At 35.7% G+C, this 21,905-nt stretch overlaps 3 protein-coding genes and 2 long non-coding RNA genes across 8 annotated transcripts in view; 2 read left to right on the forward strand and 3 right to left on the reverse strand.

Annotated features, from left to right (window-relative positions):
* On the reverse strand, nt 1-7,552 carry LOC111477009 (AP-4 complex subunit epsilon-like). The gene is made up of 11 exons (XM_023120926.1): nt 6,583-7,552; nt 6,306-6,491; nt 5,964-6,179; nt 5,757-5,867; nt 5,175-5,372; nt 4,955-5,086; nt 4,122-4,178; nt 3,930-4,046; nt 2,988-3,065; nt 1,877-2,020; nt 1-1,398 (listed from the first exon to the last, which is right to left on the reverse strand). Exons 1-11 carry the CDS (start codon nt 7,183-7,185, stop codon nt 316-318), a joined length of 2,925 nt encoding a protein of 974 aa, XP_022976694.1. The 5' UTR covers nt 7,186-7,552; the 3' UTR covers nt 1-315.
* A 975-nt stretch (nt 7,553-8,527) lies between these two features.
* On the forward strand, nt 8,528-13,162 carry LOC111477127. Of its 2 annotated transcripts, XR_002717220.1 has the most exons (6): nt 8,528-8,886; nt 10,181-10,324; nt 10,785-10,992; nt 11,653-12,139; nt 12,266-12,300; nt 13,104-13,147. It is a non-coding gene; the product is annotated as an uncharacterized LOC111477127 (long non-coding RNA). The 2 variants fall into 2 exon arrangements; XR_002717219.1 differs by lacking the exon at nt 8,528-8,886 and adding an exon at nt 9,606-9,701 and having other exon boundaries at nt 11,653-12,300; nt 13,104-13,162.
* A 595-nt stretch (nt 13,163-13,757) lies between these two features.
* Nucleotides 13,758-15,331, reverse strand: LOC111477105. Its single transcript, XM_023121093.1, has 3 exons — nt 15,208-15,331; nt 14,916-15,115; nt 13,758-14,096 (listed from the first exon to the last, which is right to left on the reverse strand). Exons 1-3 carry the CDS (start codon nt 15,310-15,312, stop codon nt 13,865-13,867), a joined length of 537 nt encoding a protein of 178 aa, XP_022976861.1. The 5' UTR covers nt 15,313-15,331; the 3' UTR covers nt 13,758-13,864.
* On the forward strand, nt 14,992-18,173 carry LOC111477129. 3 transcript variants are annotated; one of them, XR_002717223.1, is made up of 3 exons: nt 14,992-15,106; nt 15,231-15,371; nt 18,101-18,173. It is a non-coding gene; the product is annotated as an uncharacterized LOC111477129 (long non-coding RNA). The 3 variants fall into 3 exon arrangements; XR_002717222.1 differs by having other exon boundaries at nt 18,074-18,139; XR_002717224.1 differs by lacking the exon at nt 18,101-18,173 and adding an exon at nt 16,345-16,399.
* The window catches only part of LOC111477017 (long-chain-alcohol oxidase FAO4A), a 6,124-nt gene continuing 574 nt past the window's right edge, over nt 16,356-21,905 (reverse strand). The window contains exons 2-4 of the mRNA XM_023120941.1: nt 20,937-21,206; nt 18,062-19,184; nt 16,356-17,091 (exon numbers count right to left, since the gene is read on the reverse strand). Of these exons, the coding sequence (XP_022976709.1) occupies nt 16,391-17,091; nt 18,062-19,184; nt 20,937-21,206 (2,094 nt within the window). The 3' untranslated portion in view covers nt 16,356-16,390. The remainder of the gene's footprint in view (nt 17,092-18,061; nt 19,185-20,936; nt 21,207-21,905) is intronic.

The raw sequence follows: 21,905 nt of genomic DNA on the forward strand, positions 1-21,905 counted from the left end.
TTTTTTTTGCCACGTTTCTCACTCGTCGTAAATTCGTGTAAGTATCGAAATCCGAAAAGTTTCTACTCTACAAAAACTCAACATAGTCTCTACTAGTGCAAAAAGTAAACTAATTTGGCAATGAGTACATACCTGCACCAGAATTTTTTTAACAGCCTTCAAGGTTTTTTTGCAGTTCGTTCCACGTGCGTGTGTTGTGTCAATTGCGTCTGTCATTCAGATAATTGTAGCTTATGATCACATAGTCAATCTGCTAGAGGATGATAATGTGCACAAATCATAAATATGTCTCGCTTGGGTATCCATTGAAATTTCTTAGCCAAGTAAGTCTTTAAACAAGTTTGGATTCTGACTGGTAGGGGTCACACCCATCTGCCTAACGACTGCATCCTTTTCCAATGATGCCTTCACATTGGGACCCTTGCTAAATTGTGCCATATTTGAAACGATAGTTTGTCCGTGAACCGTCTTTGCGGTCACTTTCGACAATCCAGAAGTCAAATCTGAACCATCCTTGTTGGAGGAAATGAGATTCACAAAGTTGCTTCCTTGTCCACTCATGGTTGTCCCGGAATATAATGCCATAAGTTCTGGTTGTTTATTGATTCCAACAGCTTTAGGATTCTCGGTAGAAGAAGCCTGGCTTTCATCAATAAGCCCTTCCAACTGCTTAAATGGATCAATAGATGGTGCACTACTGGTGACAGTCGGTTCACCAAAGTCGAGGAGGTCAGGAGGAGGGACTTCTGCAGGCACAACGGTCGTCTTAGCTGCCTGAACCTTATTGGCACCATGGTGTGTCTTTGTAACTTTATGGGCAGCAGAAGGTGCCCTTGTTTCAATTTTGGATGAACCTCCAAATAAGGAAGCAGCAAGCTTTTGTTTCTCTGCAGGAATCTCAGGTTCTGCAGTCCTTGGGGTATAAGTCGTGGGTTTTGAGCTTACAGTACTGGTACCATCTACTTGCGAAACCCCATTTACTGCTTTCTGAGGAGGACTAGAAGTTGACACAGATGAACCAGGAGAAGAATACGTCGGCCTGCCCCATTTTTTCTGAACACCGTCAAGTCGTAACTTGACTTGAGATGAACCATCATCTGATACAGAGGGATCTGATGTAGATTGGTGCATCTCCCTAGGATGATACGGTTCGGAAACAGGAACCAGTTCAGCTGAGATTGCAGGTGACATAGGAGGAATACTTGATGGCACTGGAGGCCTCGGAAGCTCGTAAGCCTCGAACCTCAGGCTGTGTAACACAGTTTCACGTTGGTCAAGACTTTTGGTGGCGCTAACGTCAAACATCCTAGATCGCTGACTCTCAGGAACATAAGGCTGTGCACCATTTTCTAGTGATTCTTGCACATAATTGTTGAGGAATGAAAGATCGTTATCAATCTGCAAGAAAAATTGAAATATGTTACCAACAAAGCATAGTGTCGAAAATTTGTGATTAAAGGTAAGTTTGGGGTGCCTATTTCAGAAGTATTTTTATGTGAAACACTTCTCTTATAAATGCTTTTTTTTTTTTTGAAGAAAATCAATTAAATGTTTCATTAGAAGTATTTTAAGTAATTTTTATTTGTTTTTAGAAATCTTCTACTACTTTTCATCATCAGAAATTTTATGAAGTATTCACTTTTTAGGGCTCTTTAGAATTATAACCAAACGCAATCATTTTTTTTTATATAAAACACTTCTAGTCCTTCCTAAGCATTTTAAAATGTTATATCAAACACACTCTTAAGTCTATATTTCATTTGATTATGACCTTACAAATGGAAATCATATAGAAAAGAATAGCATATGTACACTAAAAAGAGAAGTTGGCCTACGAACTTTACTTAAAAAATAGTCTTGCAGTGAAAAATGTCACCTCAATATCTTCACAGCTTGCATCAGCTGGCATTATATTCTCAATAGCTTGAGCATCTAAACCTATGGTGGCCTGCAATTCATACGCACGTTGCTGCAAATCTGTTGAGTGGGATGCTGATAATTCTTCAATCAAAGATTGACACTGCAACAAAAGAAGATGAAGTTTGAGATCCATCAATTCGTAGAAGATACTTCTACTTTTTGTAAAAAAAAAATGACAAATTTTGATAGTCTGATAAAGAGATGAACAACTATAAGAAAGTTTGTTCGAAATAGAAAAGAAGAATGAGGTCATGAACGTAAGCGAATGTGGTCCCCACTTTTTGAATAGTGTCCTGCAGAAGGTCTTCCCAATCCGAGTCGATTAGGAAAAGATCCAGTCTGCATCGGATTTCCATTTCCTTCCCTTTCCTCATGTTAGACCAAGTGAAAGAAGCGTAGAGTGGTAGGTCAACTAAGGAAATCTACATCTACAAAGAAAGAGATAGGTCAACTAAGGAAATCTACATCTACAAAGAAAGAGATAGGTCAACTAAGGAAATCTACATCTACAAAGAAAGAGATGCATCTAAGGGCTGATTATTGGGTCTAGCTTCTTAGGCATAGGGAGAGACCGGTATTTCATATTCCCTGACCTTCATCTTTTTCTTGGTTCTTTGGGTCACTCTCGACAAATGATGATTTTATTACGAGAATAAGTAAAAAAAAAAAAAAAAAAAAAAAAAAAAAAAAAAAAAAAAAAAAAAAAAAAAAAAAAAAAAAAAAAAAAAAAAAAAAAGAAGAAGAGGAAAAAAGAAACAAGGAGATGAACGCAGTAAGAAAAGAATGAACACCCAATACTATATCAAACATAGAGAAGACAGGGAAGTTCAGTGAAATACTAGAGATACACATCAGATGCTTGGTACCACAAGATTTGAATTTAAAAGAAAAAAGGAAGTCGAGAAAGTGGAAGGGGAGAAGCAACGATGCTATTAATCAGCAAACCAATTAACCCTTCCATGTTCCACAAGCTGAATTCAACAACCAGACGAAGTTGTAATTTTTCCAATGTAACCATTCTTTTCAGAAAAAATAAAGAACAGCAAGCATAAACGTCTTAAATTTACCTCAGGTAGCATATCCACTGTTCTCCCGGACATCTTCTCAAATGCATAGACTTTCATGAGAGCTGTCACTGCATAAGCCTTCAAAGAGAACCAGTGAACCACACATCACTTGAGAGTCGGCAATATACATTAACTCCTAAAAAATCATGGCAAAGCTCTATGTTCGAAAATTAGATAACTGGTAAATCGGAAACAAGGCGGTAACTGCTTAACCTCCAAAGAACAACATTTGTCACAATGTAGCACACTCCCAACATCTTCCGTTTAACAAGGGTTCTCTTTACAAATTAAACAAGTGGTGATGATAGTCTACAGACTACAGACTACAGCTACAGTAATTTCTCATTTGCCTATGCAAGTCCAGGTTGTTATTGAAAAAAATAATAAATCCCGCTCTTGTACTTATACGTTGTCAGAAAGATAAGAATTGCATTCCCTTATTAAATCTATAGCACTACTTTTTAAAGAACATTCTGAACTCGGAACGGTAGTCAGCTGGTAACCAATTTAGATACAAAAAAAAATAAAAAATCTAAACTGGTGGTCTTTTTTAGTAAGCTGTTCATTGTACATTCAGCGAATGTTCATGTAATTTCATTGCAATTTGACATTAACTGTTAACTAACGATGTTGGCAACCACAGTTCTTTTTTTTCTTTTTTTTTTTTTTTGGTCATCCACATTTTTAAAGCGTTGTATGAAAAATTAAATATATTTCTTCTAAGTCCTAAATCATTGAAATTGCTGTGTATTTTATCGTGAAAAAAAAATAAATTGTACCAGAGTAATTTCCAAAGTTCTGTAAACAAATTAAAACACCAACCATTATATTCAACATGTCTAGAGGAAGAAAATAGAATCAGGCAACACAGAGAGAACGAACAGGAAGGTTAAACACCTTAACCTCCCTAGACCATCAAGGTATTCAAGATTATAGACATACCTTGACACTTGCATCGTTTGAATATGCTTCAGCTATGTCACAAAGCTTTCCAGCAATGTATGAAGCAGAGTACTTTCCATCAGCAGTCCCATACTCTCCCAGAACCCAACAGATGACCTGAAATTAGAACTAACTCAAGATATTAAAAAGGAGTGTAATTTTTGCAGTTTGTTAGAGATTGGAGAATTGTACCTGAAGAAATGCAGATGGAAGCTTCGGGTTCCCAATAATGCGCAAATATGACTCCACCTATGCATGAAATAGTTTAATTTAATAAGGAAACTACTGCAGAAAAAGGACGGAAGTTTTAAGAAATAATTCATTGACATTCAATCCCAAAAATACGATCTTTGGGGTTTCGCCTATGGTCAACACATTCCAAATAAAACATGGAGGATAAAATGCCAACTTACGCACACCTCCGCTGTTCTTATGAGACAATCTTAGACCCTACTATAATTGGTTGGCAAGATAACTAGTAAAATTTTAAATATAAGGTAGCTGACCACCCTGACTTCTACCATTTCCTCTAATGTCCTTTACTATTTCCATTGACCCTTGGTAACACTGGGTCAGCCCATAGTTGCTAATACATAATGATACAATTTTATAAACACTTTTAAAACAAATATAAGTGTGTTGTCATGGGAAACAAAATCAATAGTCAATAGATATAAATATAAGTTTGGACATCAATGAGAGGCAACAAAGAAACTTCTGGTATCATAAAGGCTCCTAAACTGATGCTAAGAGGTGCTAAAAAATAGTTGTAACTTAAACACAATTAATAAAGTCACAGATTTTTAACAGCGTGAAGAGCACTGAGGCACAACAGATTTTCGAATCTTGGGTGTACGTTGAAAAACTTCCAATAGGCACACGCTATGACTTTTTTAAAAGATACGCAGTACTATGAAGCATGAGGCTATCATATGATATCCAAAAGTGCATCATAATACTATTACATCGTGCCTATGATAAAATTTTAGCAAACACAATAATAGAGTGCTAATGAAGTTACATACAGCAGATGATCTCAGCTGGTTATCTACTGTATCACCATCCTCTCTGAATCCTTCCGCAATCAACCGCATCAAATCATGTGCAACTTTAATATTCACCAAATCTCCAGCGTGTTCAAAAACTTTATTAATGGTCTGAAGAGGATTAAAGGATCTGGCTGATACTCGAACAGTAATAATAATCACTCAACAAACAAACAAGAAGGAGATAAGGTCCAAATACCTGAATGAACCAATGGTTATTAGGTGCAAATTCCTCGGCTAGTTTAACACATCTCGATGCAATATAGGTCTTATAATGATGGTCAGTAATGCTTATCATATATTCAATCATGCGATTGACAATCACTTCCACATTGGTGGGCCTGGTCATAGTATACAATAATTCAAATGTTTTTCTCTTTAAGGTATCATCAGGATCCTGAGGAACAAACACCAAAACATGGATCAAATATAACTCATAGTAGCATGCATATAAATCAACCTTGAATATAGAGTTGTAGTCAACATATTTGTAATTGAAATGGGATAAATTATATATTATTCTAAATAATACAATTGTAAGCCACTGCCACTTAAATAAGTATATAATTAGTTGCTCAAGGAGACAATAATGCTTGTCCTCTCACAACTTGCATTTTTATAAATCCAAGGATAAAATAAAATTGGAATGCAGCTTAGTCTATTTACATCCACAGAAACAAAAAAGAACAAAAAAATATAAACGCAACGGCCCTATCTGCATACATGTAAAACACATTTTTATCAAGGCTAGCTGCCTGGCAGAGAGAAAAATATCACTCACCTCCATACAATCAATCACAGCTAGCTGATGTTGTTCTGCAATATCTGGACTTAGCTTTATAAGTCGACCAAGTGCATCAATGCCCATGTATTTTAGATTATGACTATCACTCTGGCCACAAAAGTGTGTAAAGTAAATATAGGTCAAAGCCAAAATAGATTAATGTCACTAACATAGCACACCGTACACGGGGCAGTACAACCAAACCTTCAAAAATCTAGAGATTGCGTCAGCAGCAGCTTCCAGCAACTTAGGATTCGGGAAAATAGAAGCAACGCAACATATACTTTGGTAAAGTACAGCATTTCCTATATTACTCAAAGGATCATACTTCTTAAATAAATCCCCAACAACAGTATACATGTGTTCGCTTGCTTGCCTGTCGCCAGCACCCAGTAATGCAAGAATTTTCAATAATTTGATCTGTACAATTAAGTTCGCTTCAATTGAAAGGAAACGAAAAAGGTCATTGCAGAAGGCACATTAGCAGCTAAGTAACCTTATCAATCAGAATGCATATAGAAACCTATGTTGCAGAGATTATCGGACCTGTATGAATGGAGCCGGCATCTGGTGGTAATCATAACTCTTCGGCAATCTGCGCTCAGCTACTTGTTTAAGAATGCTTACAAAACTTACAACTAAATCATTATAGGAATGTACATCCGTGGTAATGAGATCAAAAAGAGGGCAAAGTGTAGCTCCCATGACTCCAGGATCGTTGTCACACAACCTCTACAACCAAAAAAATAAACAAACAAGCGAACTTCTCACGGCACTGAAGGGAAAAAAAAGCAACAACCAAGTATCGAAATCTGAAACCCACCTTACGGAAATTGGAGAGAAGATGCGATATGGAAGAGGGCGATTTCTGATGGAAGCGATGTAGAGCCATGATGGCCTTCTTTCTAACGGCCTCCTTTGAGTGTCCCAACAACTCGACAACCTGCGGTAACACTGCAGGTATAGTCTCCTCGTTAATAAGCCTACACACCGCATTGAGAGCCGCACAGACGATGAGATAATTGTCAGACTTGAGGTCTTTCTGGATGGTATTAACAATGAGGATTATGAGGTCGTGGTCCTCGTTGAGAAAGAGGGTGACGGCCAAATAGCCAGTGCGCTTCAGCAGAAGATTATCGTCATGAGTCATCTTGACGGCATGAATGTAGCCGAATGAGGCATCGTGACCGAGCATCTCGACATAAACGAGACGAATAATATACTCCTTCATCTTGCGCTTGGAAATGTCGGGATCGGTGAGACGGCGTTTCAAATTTTCCATCTCCTGGATGATAATTCGCTCCTCTTCAGCCTTGGATCTCGCTTCGCCGATCGATTTAATCAGATCCAGAAACTCCTTCGACTGCCCAAACCCTCCCTGAGAACCCATGGCTAGCTCTCTGCCGATCGTCTTCAACTGTTCCATCTTCAAACTTTCTAATTTCAATCAACAGCCTCCGTTTCACAGAAATCCACAGAAATTAACATAAAACTTCTAGGGTTTATGATCCAGAGAAATCCGCAGAATACCAAACTTATCAATACTTCTGAAATGAGCAGTTCAACCTGAAATTGAAATTTTCGGTATGAATTAACACATACATTCGCCGGCGGTCGCCGAATGTCGGAGAAGTAGAGGGAGGTGGTTCTTCACAGCTCCGTGAAAGACAGATTTCTTCTTCCTAATTCGTCTTCTTCTACGGTTGCTCGAGTTTTTCGTCGATTGAGATCGAAATTCTTCACAGCTCCGTGAAAGTTTTTCGTCGAAGAACAGATTTAATCTTAACTTTTAAGAAAAATAAAGGAATTACCGATCATAAACATAAATATGTATAATTTCTTAAAAAATATTTGTATAATTAACTTTTAAATTATACTTTTAATCTTTAAAAACAACTAAATTCTTATTTAACTATTTTTTTAATTTCCAATCCATATTTTTTTAATGTTCCAATTACATAAGAAATTAACTGATAAATATAAATATTTTAAAAAAAATTAATTTCCTTTTAGAAGTGATAATTAAAGTTACATAATTGAAACTTATAATTAAAGTTTAATTAATGTAATTATTATAATCACCATAAAAGCTACGTAATTGAAACTTATATAATATTACATAATTTTTTGATGTGGGTATTAAAAAAAATTATTAAAGATTATAAATACTTTTACAATTTTTTTTTTAATTTATAAAATATAAAATTGAAAACTAACAATATATTATATAATTTTTATGGAAAAAAATTTATATTTAATAATTAATTGTATAAATTTAAAATCTATGAGTAAATAAATTAAATTTTTTTGGCTAACTCGATAATTAAGCAATCATTTTAAATTAATTTAGTTATTGATTTTATATTTATATATCATCAAAGTTAATTTTGAATGATAAATACATGAAACACGACAAAAATAATTTTTACGAAGTAAAAAATAACTCATAACAAGAAGAAATAATCGGAGAAAGTATATTTTTAAACAAAATCAATTTACGATAAATATTTTTAAAATTTAACAAATTAAAAATATGAATTAGTGAATTTTGTAAGAATACTAGATGAATTATCTAAAAATTAGTTTAAATGATTAATCAAAATTTATTAAAATGTATTGTAATTAATAAAAGTATATTTGTGGTTAATAAAAATAAACAAATTCGTTATTTAAAAAATTCAAGATATTTAAAAAACTCTATAAAAAAAAATAATTTACGTCCCAAAAGTTTTGGCGCCCGGTCAAGCGATCATATAAATACCGTAAATTGCAAGTTCACGCCAGTGTCAACCAAATTCGCTTACTGCTGTTTGATGAATGGGGAGAAAGACGTTGCATCAAACCAAGCTTGGCCGGAGGAGAAAGCCCTAATCGTCCGGATCGCAGCAAGCTACCAGTTCGTTTCTTCAAACTTCAGCTTCACATTTCAATCTGTTATTTAATATCCATTTCGAGGTTTTGGAGTTTTCTTGATCGATGGCGACCGAATCTGGCTTTGAAGCTTCTTCCTATTCCGTGGGATCATACAATGGGAGCTCGATGAGTTTTATTCCCAAATGTGAGATTCGTTATGAAGGAATTCTCTACCACCTCAGCATCCACGAGTCTACCATCGGCCTGAAGAATGGTACGTATGAAGTCGTTGTTAGACGAACACGACTCTCCGTATGATAGTGCATAAACTCTCATGGCTTTGCTTTGGGCTTTCCCAAAAGGCCTCATACCAATGGAGAGTGTATTCTTAGATTATAAACCCATGACCATTTCCTAAATTAATGGATGTGGGACTTTCATCATCCAACACCTCCCCTCGAACAAAGCACGCCTCCCCTTAATCGAGGCTCGACTCCTTTGGAGTTTTAGTCATTTTTGACTGCCTTCGTACCTTCGAGGAGGCTTGACTCCTTTTGGAATCCTTTGTTCGACATTTAAGGATTTTTCAATCTATTGACACGGCTAAGTTTAGGGCATGGCTCTGATACCATGTTAGACGAACACGACTCTCCACAATGGTATGATATTGTCCACTTTGAGCATAAACTCTCATGGCTTTGCTTTGGGCTTCCCAAAAGGCCTCATACCAATGAAGAGTGTATTCTTAGATTATAAACCCATGACCATTTCCTAAATTAACCGATGTGGGACTTTCATCATCCAACAGTCGTGCTCTCTGTCAGCGCTGTTTCTCTGTGTTATCGCTCTGTTTCGTCTCATCGTAATATGAACGCTGGCGTTATCATGTTCGAATTCATATAAATAATATGTCGCAATTGACAATTGTAGGTCATTGATTTGTATGGTCAGTATCATGCACTAGTACCAATGTTTGAACAGTAATCAATACGTCTTAAATATTAAGAAGGATGAAAGATCGATCTCCCGCAGATCCTTCCAAGTGATAAGGTGTATGAATGTATTCTGTTTCGGAGCAGTGACATCAAGGTAACAGAGATGTATTAAATCATATTTCCTTCTCGTCACTTATCGTCAGGTCAATGTACGATCAGATTGGCTTAGAGCTTTAAAATATGAAATATAAGGTTGCCTTGTTCCGGCATAGATTACCTTTCCATCCTTCAATGCCTTATACGTCTAATAGGATGATTAGATATAAGGCTATGCTGTTGCAAAAACAAGAAATCAACGTTAGAACTGCATTTTTATAGGGTATGCGCACACTATTGCGCCAGTTTTCGATGGACATTGTTTAAACTAATACTATTTGATATAGTCTGAATATATTTTAGAAAGTGTTACTATTATACAAGAATCTGCAATTCTGGTCCCCCTCATTTGCTAACACAGACCAGCAGATTCATGATGGTTCTGCTGTGGTCCAGATACTCTTGTTTGTCTATTACGTAAAGAATTAGCACAGTATAACATGAAAAAGGAAATCTCATTCAGCTTTTCCAATGCAGTCAAATCATGCTGGGGTCTCGACTTCACCTCTGTCTGCTTCAGTTGGACGTGAAACATTGATGGTCTCAAAACAGTGCCAGAATACTCTGGCTTTTAATAATGGACAGCATCCTAGCAGATTGTCTGCATATCTGTAGCTGCAGGTATGCTGTAACAATATACATAGTTTATTCATTGTCCTTGGAAAACACTGGTTTCTGTCATTTTCTGCATCGGAGAAAAAAGGAAAACAACGGAAAATCACTTTATATTTCAGTCTTCGAAGTACTTTATCATTTTAACTGGCAACAGAAGTAACAGGCTCTTCAAAATCATTTAAATATTGACTTAGGATTTGCCAAAAACTCAGATTGTGCATGTGTTGATCCTGTATCATGTCTAGTTTTTTTTTATCAGCTAATTGATAGTTAACAACCATGCTTTGCTTTTCATGATGTTTGTTCACCATCCCATTCAACAGCAATGACATCTACTTGTTCCTTTCCTCCAATTTGGCAAGAGATTGGCAAATCCAAAGCTTAAATTTCGGATAAACCTATATTCTACTCACCATCAACTCTTTCCTGGCAGTCTGTTCTGAATAACCTTCTTTTTCGGGTTCAGGTCCATTGCTTGCATTGTCAGCATCCTCATTAACTCCTTTTCAATTATCAGTCTGTGGCAGACGTACTTTCCTCCACAAAAAGACTGTGTTGGTGCAAGAAACTTGGGTGCTTCCACACATTTTCCTTGTAATTCTTTGGTATCAATTGCTGCTTTAGAACATTAAGCACCCTCGTTACTATCTCCGAGAGAGACACCTGCTCAACAGGTTTGGTGCTTTATACAGTTTTCAAAATTATTTTCATATAACGACTTTCTAGTTTCTTATAGTTAAACCACATCATTTGGTCTATTTGAGCTAAATATTGATATTTTTTTATTCTTCTCGAACAAGTAGATTTGAAGTCTACACCTTATTTAAACAGCAGTTGGTGGTATTTTTTGTTATAACCTAAAAGCTACTTCACACACACACATATATAATGTGGAACTGATACAATGTTGTTCCATGGATATAACTGAAAATCCTTGTATCTTGTATCTTTTAATATAGACTATTGTTTGCCACCGAGTACGTTAATTTATGTATCATTTGTTAGACGAACACGACTCTCCATATTGTCCACTTTGAGTATAAGCTCTCATGATTTTGCTTTGGGCTTTACCAAAAGGCCTCAACCAATAGAGTTAGTATTCTACACTTATAAACCCATGATCTTCCACTAAAAAGCCCAAAAGGCCTCAACCAATAGAGTTAGTATTCCTCACTTATAAACCCATGATCTTCCACTAAATTAACCAATGTGACACTCACTCCCAAATAATCCTCAACATCATTTACGTTTTGAAAACACTGTAAATTCTAAATTGTTGTGCTCACCATCACCAGTAGTTTATTGACATGGTCTCCATGATCTTCAAATTGTAGTTCACTGAATAATTTGATTTTCAAGCCACCAATGAGGAGTTCAAGAAGGACGTGGGATTGTCTTGGAAAAGCAAAGCAAAGCAAAGGGAACTTTCAGAGTTTACAGTGAACAATGCGATTATTTTTATCATGGGGGAGAAAGACATTGGACGCTACCTGGTGCTAAGGTATGGCTTGGAATAATATCATACATTTCATGGTTTGCGTTCCTCTTCTGTTGGGTTTCTCTGTGCTGCCTGCATATAACAAGAATGTATTCTTCGATGCAATTTCCAATTCTCTTGAACGCGGATCAAGGAATAGACACAACCGGTTATCTAGGCCAATGAAATTTGGCGCTGAGGTTTTGTCTTATTTTGTTTATCTGGTATATTTCTGCTCTGATGGCAGGTAACTTAAAGTGATTCTTTAGAATAAAACGGCTTTATGCAGACAAGCGGCGACATTCCACAAATGCGCGGCAACGTTGGCTATGGCATTAGAAGTGGTGAGAATTTTCTGGGTCTCAAATAACTTGGGACGGGGATACAATTATGGTGGGAGAAGGCTCTTAGCCGAGTAATAATACTTCACTGCTAGCTGGACTCACAAGTTTTTTTTCCTGTTGTACTAGATTGGGCTAAACAAATTGCTGGACCTCGGTAGTAGGTAAGTATTACTCTTTCTAGTCATTTGTGTGTGGCTCTAAGGATATGATTTACATATGCACGTATCTCCTTGTAATTATTTTCTTTCACCACCTTCACCTGTTGCATGCATGATTTGTCTGAATATTTTTCTGTTTGCGTGGTTAATCCATGAACAACCTTCTGTCATGAACACAACCTTTTTATTTCGAAGTTCTTGAGACTGAAGAAAAATTATTGGTATCCGATTTGATGAAAAATTGCTTCCGGATTTCTATTTTGAAAAAATAATGCTTGCGTTTTCTTTGTTCGTTTGTGTTTGTTTGTTTGTTTTTTTTTTTTTTTTTTTTTTTTTTTTTTTTTTTTTTTTTTTTTTTTTTTTTTTTTTTTTTTTTTTTTTTTTTTTTTTTTTTTTTTTTTTTTTTTAATTTCTTTTTGAAGGTTTGGTTAACTCTTTACTAAATTTTCATAATTTGGGGTCTGGCCTCTGATATTTGTTTTTATAATTTATCTTCAAATGTTAAGTTTTCAAGAATTCATAGTTGTGTTTTTATTTTTTAAATTTGATCAAGATTTTAAAAATGCATTTTTTAAAAAGTGACCTAAAATGGACATAGTTTAATTTTTTAAGTAGAGTTTATGAACAACAAACCTTTTTCTTACCAATTGTTTATGACTCCTGGTGTGACCAAATTTTCTGACTAGATAACTTTCCAGGTTGAATCCACTTTCTTTTCTTTCCTGTGGTGTGAGCATGCCTGCTTATTAAAATACAGAAATTGTATTTTATCTTTGTGTGTTTGAATATGATACTGGTAATGGCAGGCCAGCAAGTTTGGGATCATTCCTTAATATCTACGTCCAACTTGCCAGTAACTCTCGAGAGAATTTTCAACTGGTGCAGCCTATACTTTATCAATCACTCTCTTCTCTTTCATCAAGGACAAAAATGTTTTATTCCACAATATTATCATCTTAAATATAAAAATTGATTGTTGTGTTTGTTTTTGGTGATGTGTTTTGAAATTGGTTTGGCCTCACAATTTGGATATAATTCTATTTTTTTTTTATGGTTTTAAAACTTTTAATTTGGACTTTGCTTCAATGTCAATTTTGTCCGTGTAATTTGGTTCCAGTGAACGATGGTTATTTATAATTTGAGTTTTTTTTTTTTTTTTTTAGTTGTGCTAGCTGATAGCATTGTATTAAAGCTCGAGTAAAAGGGAGAAGGAAAATAGGTAGGTTTTTCAAGCAAATAAAAACGTTTAGGGAAGATGAATAGTAAAGTTTAGAGATCAAATTAAAGCTAGGCTTAAATGAAAGGAACTAAATTTATATTATTTTATTTGTTTTGCTTATATTAGTACTAACACTGAAACTATTATGAAAGGATATTAATACATAGATAATGGTACATGGAGATTGCAAGCCATGAATTATTTGTTTCTGGGGGTACTATACAAATTAGGACAAGAAAAATAAATTTAGAACTATAAGTGGGAATATGAGGCATTTTCATTATTCATCATAATAAATGCAGAAAGAAAAAAGAAGGGAAATATTTTGATGATGTATAACCAGTCTTGTTATCTAATTTGTGCATGTACTTGATTGGGCCCTTTAGCGCGCCGCCTCCTTCCAATGGCAGCCGAGCCTATGGTGGACCCTCCATTAATGAGAACCAAGAGGGCCGCGCCAACAAATACCCCGTCTTTGACCAAATAGCATTCTCCTTCTACCCACCCCTTCCCATACTCTTGTCTCCTGCTCATGCTGGTTGCTCCCATAATCATCGCCACCGCAATTCCGAAGCTAACCCTGGTATTTCATTTTATTTACCATTTTAGCCTCTGTTTATTAATTTTTTTACCTAAATATATGCTTTAATATTGAAGGGCGTTTTCAATTTATTCCATTATTAAAACGTTTTTTAATTTATTCTTCAATGTTCGTTGCATTTTTCAGTTTTCAGTTAGATAGTTGAAATTGGTTGATTATAAACTTATATAAGATTGATTGAGTTTGAAAGAATTATTAGAAAAATAGAAAAATTATACTAGCTAAGAGAAGAAAATTTATAATCCCTTTTTCTAAGATTCTTAAGTGCTTTAATTCATATCTATGCAACTTGCTAAGAATCTTTTTCGTATAAACTTATCATTAATTAATTTTGTTTTACTTTTATCGCCGTTTAAAGAATAGTTATGGTTGTAAGATAAGTTTTAAAATTACTCTGTCTTTCCTTTTTGAAAATATTACTTAATTCTTGAAATAATTCTCTCGTACTATAATTGCTTTATTGATAATAATATTGTTGTCTAGTAATTAATTAGATCATGGATCCCATGTATAGGAATCCGAAACACCTCAAAGCTGGCCACGTTCCTTTAGCATATTATCTTTTTAGTTTCCTCTCTCCCTCCGGTGACCAGCTCTGCTATTCCTTTTATAATTCATTAATTGAATTTCTCTAACTTTTTTTTTTTCTGAAAGTTGTCTAAAAATTTAAGCACAGTAACAATAAATACCAAAAAGGGTTACTTTTACTACCAAAATTTCCCCAAATGAACTGAGAAATACAGAAAAAAAAAAAAAGGAAAGAAAGAAGAAGATTATTATGAAGAAACAATTACTTACCAAGAAATGAGAAGGGTGGTAAGCAGAGGCCTTTTGACACTGCAACTCTTTCTGTGCTCTTTTGGCCAATAGGTGTGGCAGATTATGGTGTTTCCGATGATATGAGCCATTATTAAACAGACTATACCTGCGACTCCCAATTTGAATGCTTCACTTTCAGGCAGGAAGCAGAATCTGCCGTTCAACTTCAGGTCCTTTTTCTACAATAGATTTCGATTATGATGTTCGAGGAAGCTTTAATTTGTACGAAGAATTAATATTGTAAATGGGAAAGAAATTGAAAGAAACTTACTTTTGTTCTGTTGAATTCAGCAGCCATACATGATGCGAAGGAGGCGAGGGTGAGGACGGCGACAATGGAAAAGCTTATCACGAAACTGGAAGGAGGATTTTCCATGGCGGCCAGAAGATCGAAGAAGCAGTGGGAGTTTAAATCACGGGAAAAGACCCTTGGAGGTTAGTGGTGGAAAATTCATCATTTTCTCTCTTGACTTATGAAAGTCGAGACTTTTCTCGAATCAAATCTCTCGTTTTTCATCTTCATCACTGGTCAAATACGAGGGAAGGGGGAGAGAGAGAGAAAGAGAGAATTTTCCAACAAAAAATTTGAAGAAGATAATAAAATCTCAATTGGACGAAAATTTGAATATCTTTTCCTCAACCAATTAAACAATGTTTAGGTTCACAAATTGTATGTTGGACTCCGAATATTTTGCAGTAATTTATTCTTTTTTTTTTTTCTGACTTTGAAGGTGCACCCTTCCCCATATACCGGTTTATCCGAAACTTATCAAACACTGGAAAAGGATTGAAGTCCCACCATATGGAAAGCCAATAGAAAAGTAGGTGGGATAGAGAGAGAGAGAGAGTTGACCTTTGCTAATTGACGACTTCAAATAAATGGGTTTTCTTTGGCTAATGGAATAAATGAACGCCTTTAACATCAGATGCTCAAAGCTTCAACTTCAAATGTCTCTTTTTAGAAAGTTCTTGAAAGAAGCCTCACCCTCCTCTCTTTCCACTTCCATTAAGAACATGGAATGACTGACTGCATTTTGTTAATCCCCTTTGCATTCAGTTCTCTTTCATCTTTTTCTGAAGAAAATTGGTTTTCTTATTAGAAAAAATGTTATCTTTTTGTGTTCTTTTTATCATTGAAGCCTTTTTTTTCTCAGTATTTGGTTTCTTATCCAATAAATAAATAAAATAAAATAAAATAAATGAGAGTGATTTGTGATTCTATTCCTTCATATCCTGATAAGTGTGATTTCAATTTTCATTTTGTTCTGATTCTCAAAAAAGTATGTGAAATATTTATAAAATATAAAGTAGATTATATTTTGAAACGGTGATCTGTACAATTAGTTAGTCTTTTGATTTCTTTGATGATTTGTTTTATGAAGTACAGAACTCTTTATGTTATTTTCAGAAAAGAAATGAGCACCAAACTTTGTTACGTTATCCTGAAGTTTCCATCAATTTCTCTTCCTTTTAAGAGTTTCAAGGACAGATTGTGCAGTGCAATAAGCAATAGCCTGAACAGTAACCATAGGATTCACTCCCAAAGCAGTTGGAAAGACACTGGAATCAGCAACGAAGAGCCCTTCCACCTCCCATGTCTCCCCTCTCTGATTCACCACAGAATCCTTTGCTCCAATTCCCATTCTGCAGCTTCCCATTTGATGAGCTGAACAGATTGGCGTCAACAAATCCTTCAATGGCCTTGAACTTTCCTCTTTCACAAACCTTTCGTACTCTCTGTAACTCACTTTCTTCACATTTATGCTTCTTCCCTTGTTATGGTGTGTTCCTATTTCCTCTGCCCCAGCTGCTCCCAAAATCTTTAAAGCCTTCTCCAGTCCTTTCTGTAGATTCTTTTCGTCACCATCATCCATTATGTAGCTTAATGAGCTTGAAGATTCTACTGTTCCTGAACCTTTGTCTCTTGCCAATGCAAATACATGAGCTGTCCTGGAAAATTTGCACATTCTTTGTTTGATGTTTGTTCCAGATACCCATGGCATTAAGATTGAGAAGAGACCTGGGTGCAATGCTGGTGTCTGGATTACAGCTCCTCCATATCCAGGTTCTTGATCAGGCGATGACCCTATGTTACACATGGCTGTCATTATTCCTCCTTCATAGCTTTTCTTGTCTTTCTCTGGCCATGATTCATCTGTAAAGGAAGAATGTTAATGAATTTGTGAGATCCCACGTCAGTTGGAGAGAGGAACGAAGCATTTCTTTTAAGGGTGTGGAAACCTTTCCCTAACTGACACACGAGGGAAAGGCCGGAAAGCCAAAAGAGAACAATATTTACTAGCGGTGAGCTTAGGCTGCTACAAATGGTATCAGAGTCAGGCACCGGGCAATGTGCCAGCGAGAAAGCTAGGCCCCGAAGGGGGGTGGATTGTGAGATCCCACATCGGTTGGAGAAGGGAACGAATCATTACTTTTAAGGGTGTGGAAATCTCTTCTTAATAGACGCGTTTTAAAACCTTGAGGGAAAACTCGAAAGGAAAAACTCAAATAAGACAATATGCTAGTGGTGGGGTTGGGTGGTTACAAATGATTTCAGAACCAGACATCAGGTGCTAGGCCAGTGAAGACGCTGGGCCCACCAAAGGGGGTGGATTGTGAGATCCCACATCAGTTGGAGAGAGGAACGAAACATTTCTTTTAAGGGTGTGGAAACCTCTCCCTAATATACGCGTTTTAAAACCTTGAGGGAAAGCTCGGAAGGAAAAGCCCAAAGAGGACAATATCTGCTAACGGTGGACTTGGGCTGTAACAAATGGTATCAGAGCGAGTCAGACACTGAGCGATATGCCAGCAAAGACACTGGCTCTCAAGGGGTGGATTGTAAGATCCCACATCGATTGGAGAGGGAAACGAAACATTCATTTTAAGGGTGTGAAAATCTCTCCCTAACAGATGTATTTTACAGAATTCGAGTGTTTAGCTTTTGCTTGCCTTCTAAATGCATATGGTAAGGATGACTAAAAGCGTCGAAGAATGCTAAAAATAGTTAAAAACTACTTAAAAGTGCTTTTGGAGGAAGCATCTGATAAGTGTAACATGATACTGCAATACTTGTGCTATGTTACCTTTCTGGTAGAAATATGATATTATCAGTTATCACATACCTGTTTCTGCAGGGAAATAACCCCACGCCATTGCTACAGGATGAAGATGCAAGTTTTTACCAATATTGGGGTTTCTCAAGCCGCTTCTTTTCAACAATGGAGGAGTACAGAGCGCCCCACATGCTACAATAGTCACCTTGGACTCAACCAAGCACATCTGTTTGGCTTCTGATCCACACTCAAATTCAAAGGCAACGCCTTTTGCTCTGTTGCGTTCGCGCCCGTCCTTCTCCTGCGTTATTCTAATGGCTTCGCAGCCCGGTAGAATAGCGCCATTTCCCGACCTTACCAAGTCCACAAGCCATGTCTCTGCAGTGCCCTTCTTTCTCCCATTCTTGCAGCCTAGACAGCACCATCCACAGTAATGATCAGAAGCTGAATTCCTAGGAATATTGATAGCTTTACAACCCAATTCCTCACACCCTTTTCTTAAAATTGCATTGTTAAAGCCTTCATTATCAATTTCTGACTGAACTCCCATTCTCTTACAGACTACTTCCAATGCTTCTTTATACAAATTGCTTCTGAACAGCTCCAATTCATACTCATCTGACCATTCTCTGGTTACATGGCTTGGTGTCTGAATTGAAGCTGACCAATTGACTGTTGAACCTCCACCAACAGTAGAGCCTGCAAGTATAAGCACATTCATGTTATCAGTTGCCACTAACCCACTTGATAGGTACATTTCTTCCATGGCTGGTCCTTCAAGGAGTGACAGGTTTGTTCTAGCACAATAGCTTCCTTTCTCTAATACAACCACTTTGTACCCTGCACTAGCTAGCACACCACCCACCACTCCGCCGCCGGACCCAGACCCGACCACCACCGCGTCGCACTTGATAATCATTGAAGGGCTGGGAGATTTGGTGCTTGGGGAAAGAAGAGTGACTGGAAATCCAAACTTTCTAAGTGCTCCTACAGCTACTACTTGGTGTTCTAGATTGACAATGCCTTTGAAAAGAGGTCCGTAAAGCTCCTCTTCTTCTTCCTCAATTTCTCTTGATCTGACTTTTTCTTTCAGGTTCCACTCTTCTGACTGCCTGGCTTTAGCTTTGAATTGGGGGTCGCTTCCCGGGTAGTCAATTGCTTTCCATGATATGTTGTTCATCTCCTCATCAACCTAACCCAGCAACAGAGCAAGAATTTTTCTTAGCAGGTAATTTGTTTACATGCTAGTTTAATATATATATAATTTTGTTAGGTATAGGTGCTTTTCTTATAGTAACCTTTATTTTGGGGGCGTATATATACTCAAGGCTCCGGGGAGAGATGTAAGTAAAATTATCAACTTACCCTTAGCTCAAGTGTTATATTTGGTTATTTGCTAAAATCTCTGTTTAGGGAGAAAGGATGAATTGACAATCAAACTTATTTCTCGATTCAATAGAAGATCAAAGAGATGAATAGGGTCCCAAAATCTTGAGCTGGAGGACGGAGTTATCCCATAAAAAGACCCACTTGAAGCACCCTAAGTAAGAAAAGAAAATATGTATGATAGGTTTTTCATGAGTTACAATCTTCAAATATGATTTTTAGAAACATCAGGAAATGAAATTTTTTTTTTGAATTCATTTACTTAATTGAAAATTTAAAGAGCATGCAAAAATGATAACTTTAGTTTGGAAAAAATAATATAAAAAAATCGTTAGTATTTTTTTATATATTTTTTTTTTTTAAGAAAAGAAAGAATTTATTATAAAAAGTCAACCTAGTGGATGTGAGTTTAATATAATTAAAGGAAGAGAGTTGAAAGTGACAAATCTTGGTGAGAAACCTTAAATACTCGGTCTGAGAGTATTGGAGCATTTATTTGTGTCAGATTGTCAGTGATAAAGAAAAGCAGACCATTATATGCAAAAACTTGCATGTACATTGTCCACGGAGCCGACTGTTTTTCGGTCACCATCATCCCTACCTATTTAAAATTTATTATTTATCTATCTATGTTCTTGATTTTTCTTCCGAGTCAAAAGTTTTCTTCATGTTAGATGAATACGACTCTCCACAATAGTATGATATTGTCCACTTTGAGCATAAGCTCTCATGACTTTGCTTTGGGCTTCCCAAAATGTCTCATACCAATGGAGTTAGTATTCTTCACTTATAAACTCATGATCATTCCCTAAATTAGCCGATGTGGGACTTTCATCATCCAACACTTCACTCTCATTTATTTCCCCTCTAAACAGAATCTTCATTCCGGATAGGTCTCGTAGGTAAAAAATGGACATAACGTTCATTTTATAGAAATTCATAGCAATATTATTTAAATCTCAGGTACACCTTATACTCTATTATATTTTAATAGCGATGCAATTAAGGTCTATTATAATTTATTTGTTTTTATTTAAAAAAAGTGTAGGTCTCATCATTTCCACGTTACTTATAACTTGTGTTGTAGTATGTTTATTCACACTCACATGTATCTTAAAATTTTTTTTAGAAGTTCATCTAACATTGAGCTACTGAAAATGAATATACTTTAGTAATGTTAATTTCCTATAATTCTTTCTTAGCCATCTTATTCTTAAAATCGCTCTCATTTGAACATGATCTTAGCTCATTCATATCCCTCCTTTACTCGGGTACCATATCATAAAAAAAAAAAAAAAAAAATCATAAATTCATAAATTCAAATCTTCCTATTATTATGTTATTAAAAAATCCTTAACTATTTTGGAGTTAAAAAGACATAAACAACCTTCTGAATTGAATTTAAGAGGAAGGTTTGAATCCAACACTCCTAACCCACATTTATAATAATATATATTTTTAAAACGTGTAGAAAGGGAGGGTACAAGTGGACTGACCTTAGTTAATAACAATTAATGTTAACATAAAAATAAATAAATAAATAAATAAATAAACTGACCTGCGTGAAGAAAGCAAGGTGGCTAAGGATCTTAATAGTTCTGAAGAACATTCTGAGTAGCAAGAAATAGCTGAGAGACCATGAGACCACAACTTGTTCCCTTTTCTTCTGAGAAACCTTTGAAAACCTTTGAAAGTATGGGAAATGATTTGAAAGGCTTCCATTCCCACATAAAATGTATGTACCATACCATGTTGATAACATCCATAGGCTCATTCTCATCAACCATTTCTTTGGATGCCTCACTCTCTCCTTTATCATCCCTCCCACCTGCATCATCGATCAAATTTTACCATATAACTTTTTACGTACCGTAAGGCAAAAATTTTAGAATTTTACTTTCAAGTTCAAATCATGAGACCATCTCTTAATTGTTCAAATAACTCTAACCCATTTTAAATAACTCTAAAATATTGCTACCCAACATGAATTTGCATGCTCTTTTGGAACGGAAGAGTATAAATTTGAGGTATTTTTACCGTTTTTCTCTCTCGTATATTCAACCGGATAGAATTATTAACCACATTGTGACGGTCTTTTTGAAAAGTTTTAACCAAAAAAAGAAAGGAGTACGTAACAAGCCATATTTGTTTGCTAATTAGGTAGCTAATCTTTTGTGTTGATGACTAATGAGTTGGTGAGAACACTAGAAGAGAAATACATCTAGCCTACATGAGTATATCTCGTGACATGTACTCATTTTTTTTTTTTTTTGAGGTCAACCCATTTTTTAACAAAATAAAAAAAAAATTTAAAAAAAAAAGAGTGAACAATACTATTATCTAAATAGTCTTTTGATGACTAATAAGTTGTTGAGAAAACGAGAACAGAAATGACCCTAACCTACATGAGTATATCTCGTGACATGTACTCATTTTTTTTGAGGTCGGAAGTTCAAATAACTCCAACCCATTTTTTAACAAAAAAAAAATAAAAATAAAAAGTGTGTAACATAGCTGTTACCTAATT

This window comes from Cucurbita maxima, unplaced genomic scaffold, assembly GCF_002738345.1.
Source record: "Cucurbita maxima cultivar Rimu unplaced genomic scaffold, Cmax_1.0 Cma_Scf00003, whole genome shotgun sequence".
Lineage (NCBI taxonomy): Eukaryota > Viridiplantae > Streptophyta > Magnoliopsida > Cucurbitales > Cucurbitaceae > Cucurbita > Cucurbita maxima.

Excerpts from the sequence above, each read along its gene's own strand:
- LOC111477009 (XM_023120926.1), bottom strand. The coding sequence starts at position 7,185 with ATGGAACAGTTGAAGACGATCGGCAGAGAGCTAGCCATGGGTTCTCAG. Across the intron at positions 6,492-6,582 it reads TTCTCTCCAATTTCCGTAAG|AGGTTGTGTGACAACGATCC; the intron begins GTGGGTTTCAGA and ends TTTTGGTTGTAG. Across the intron at positions 5,087-5,174 it reads ATAACCATTGGTTCATTCAG|ACCATTAATAAAGTTTTTGA; the intron begins GTATTTGGACCT and ends AATCCTCTTCAG.
- LOC111477105 (XM_023121093.1), bottom strand. The coding sequence starts at position 15,312 with ATGGAAAATCCTCCTTCCAGTTTCGTGATAAGCTTTTCCATTGTCGCC. Across the intron at positions 15,116-15,207 it reads CTGAATTCAACAGAACAAAA|AAAAAGGACCTGAAGTTGAA; the intron begins GTAAGTTTCTTT and ends AATCTATTGTAG. Across the intron at positions 14,097-14,915 it reads ACCACCCTTCTCATTTCTTG|GGTTAGCTTCGGAATTGCGG; the intron begins GTAAGTAATTGT and ends ATGAAATACCAG.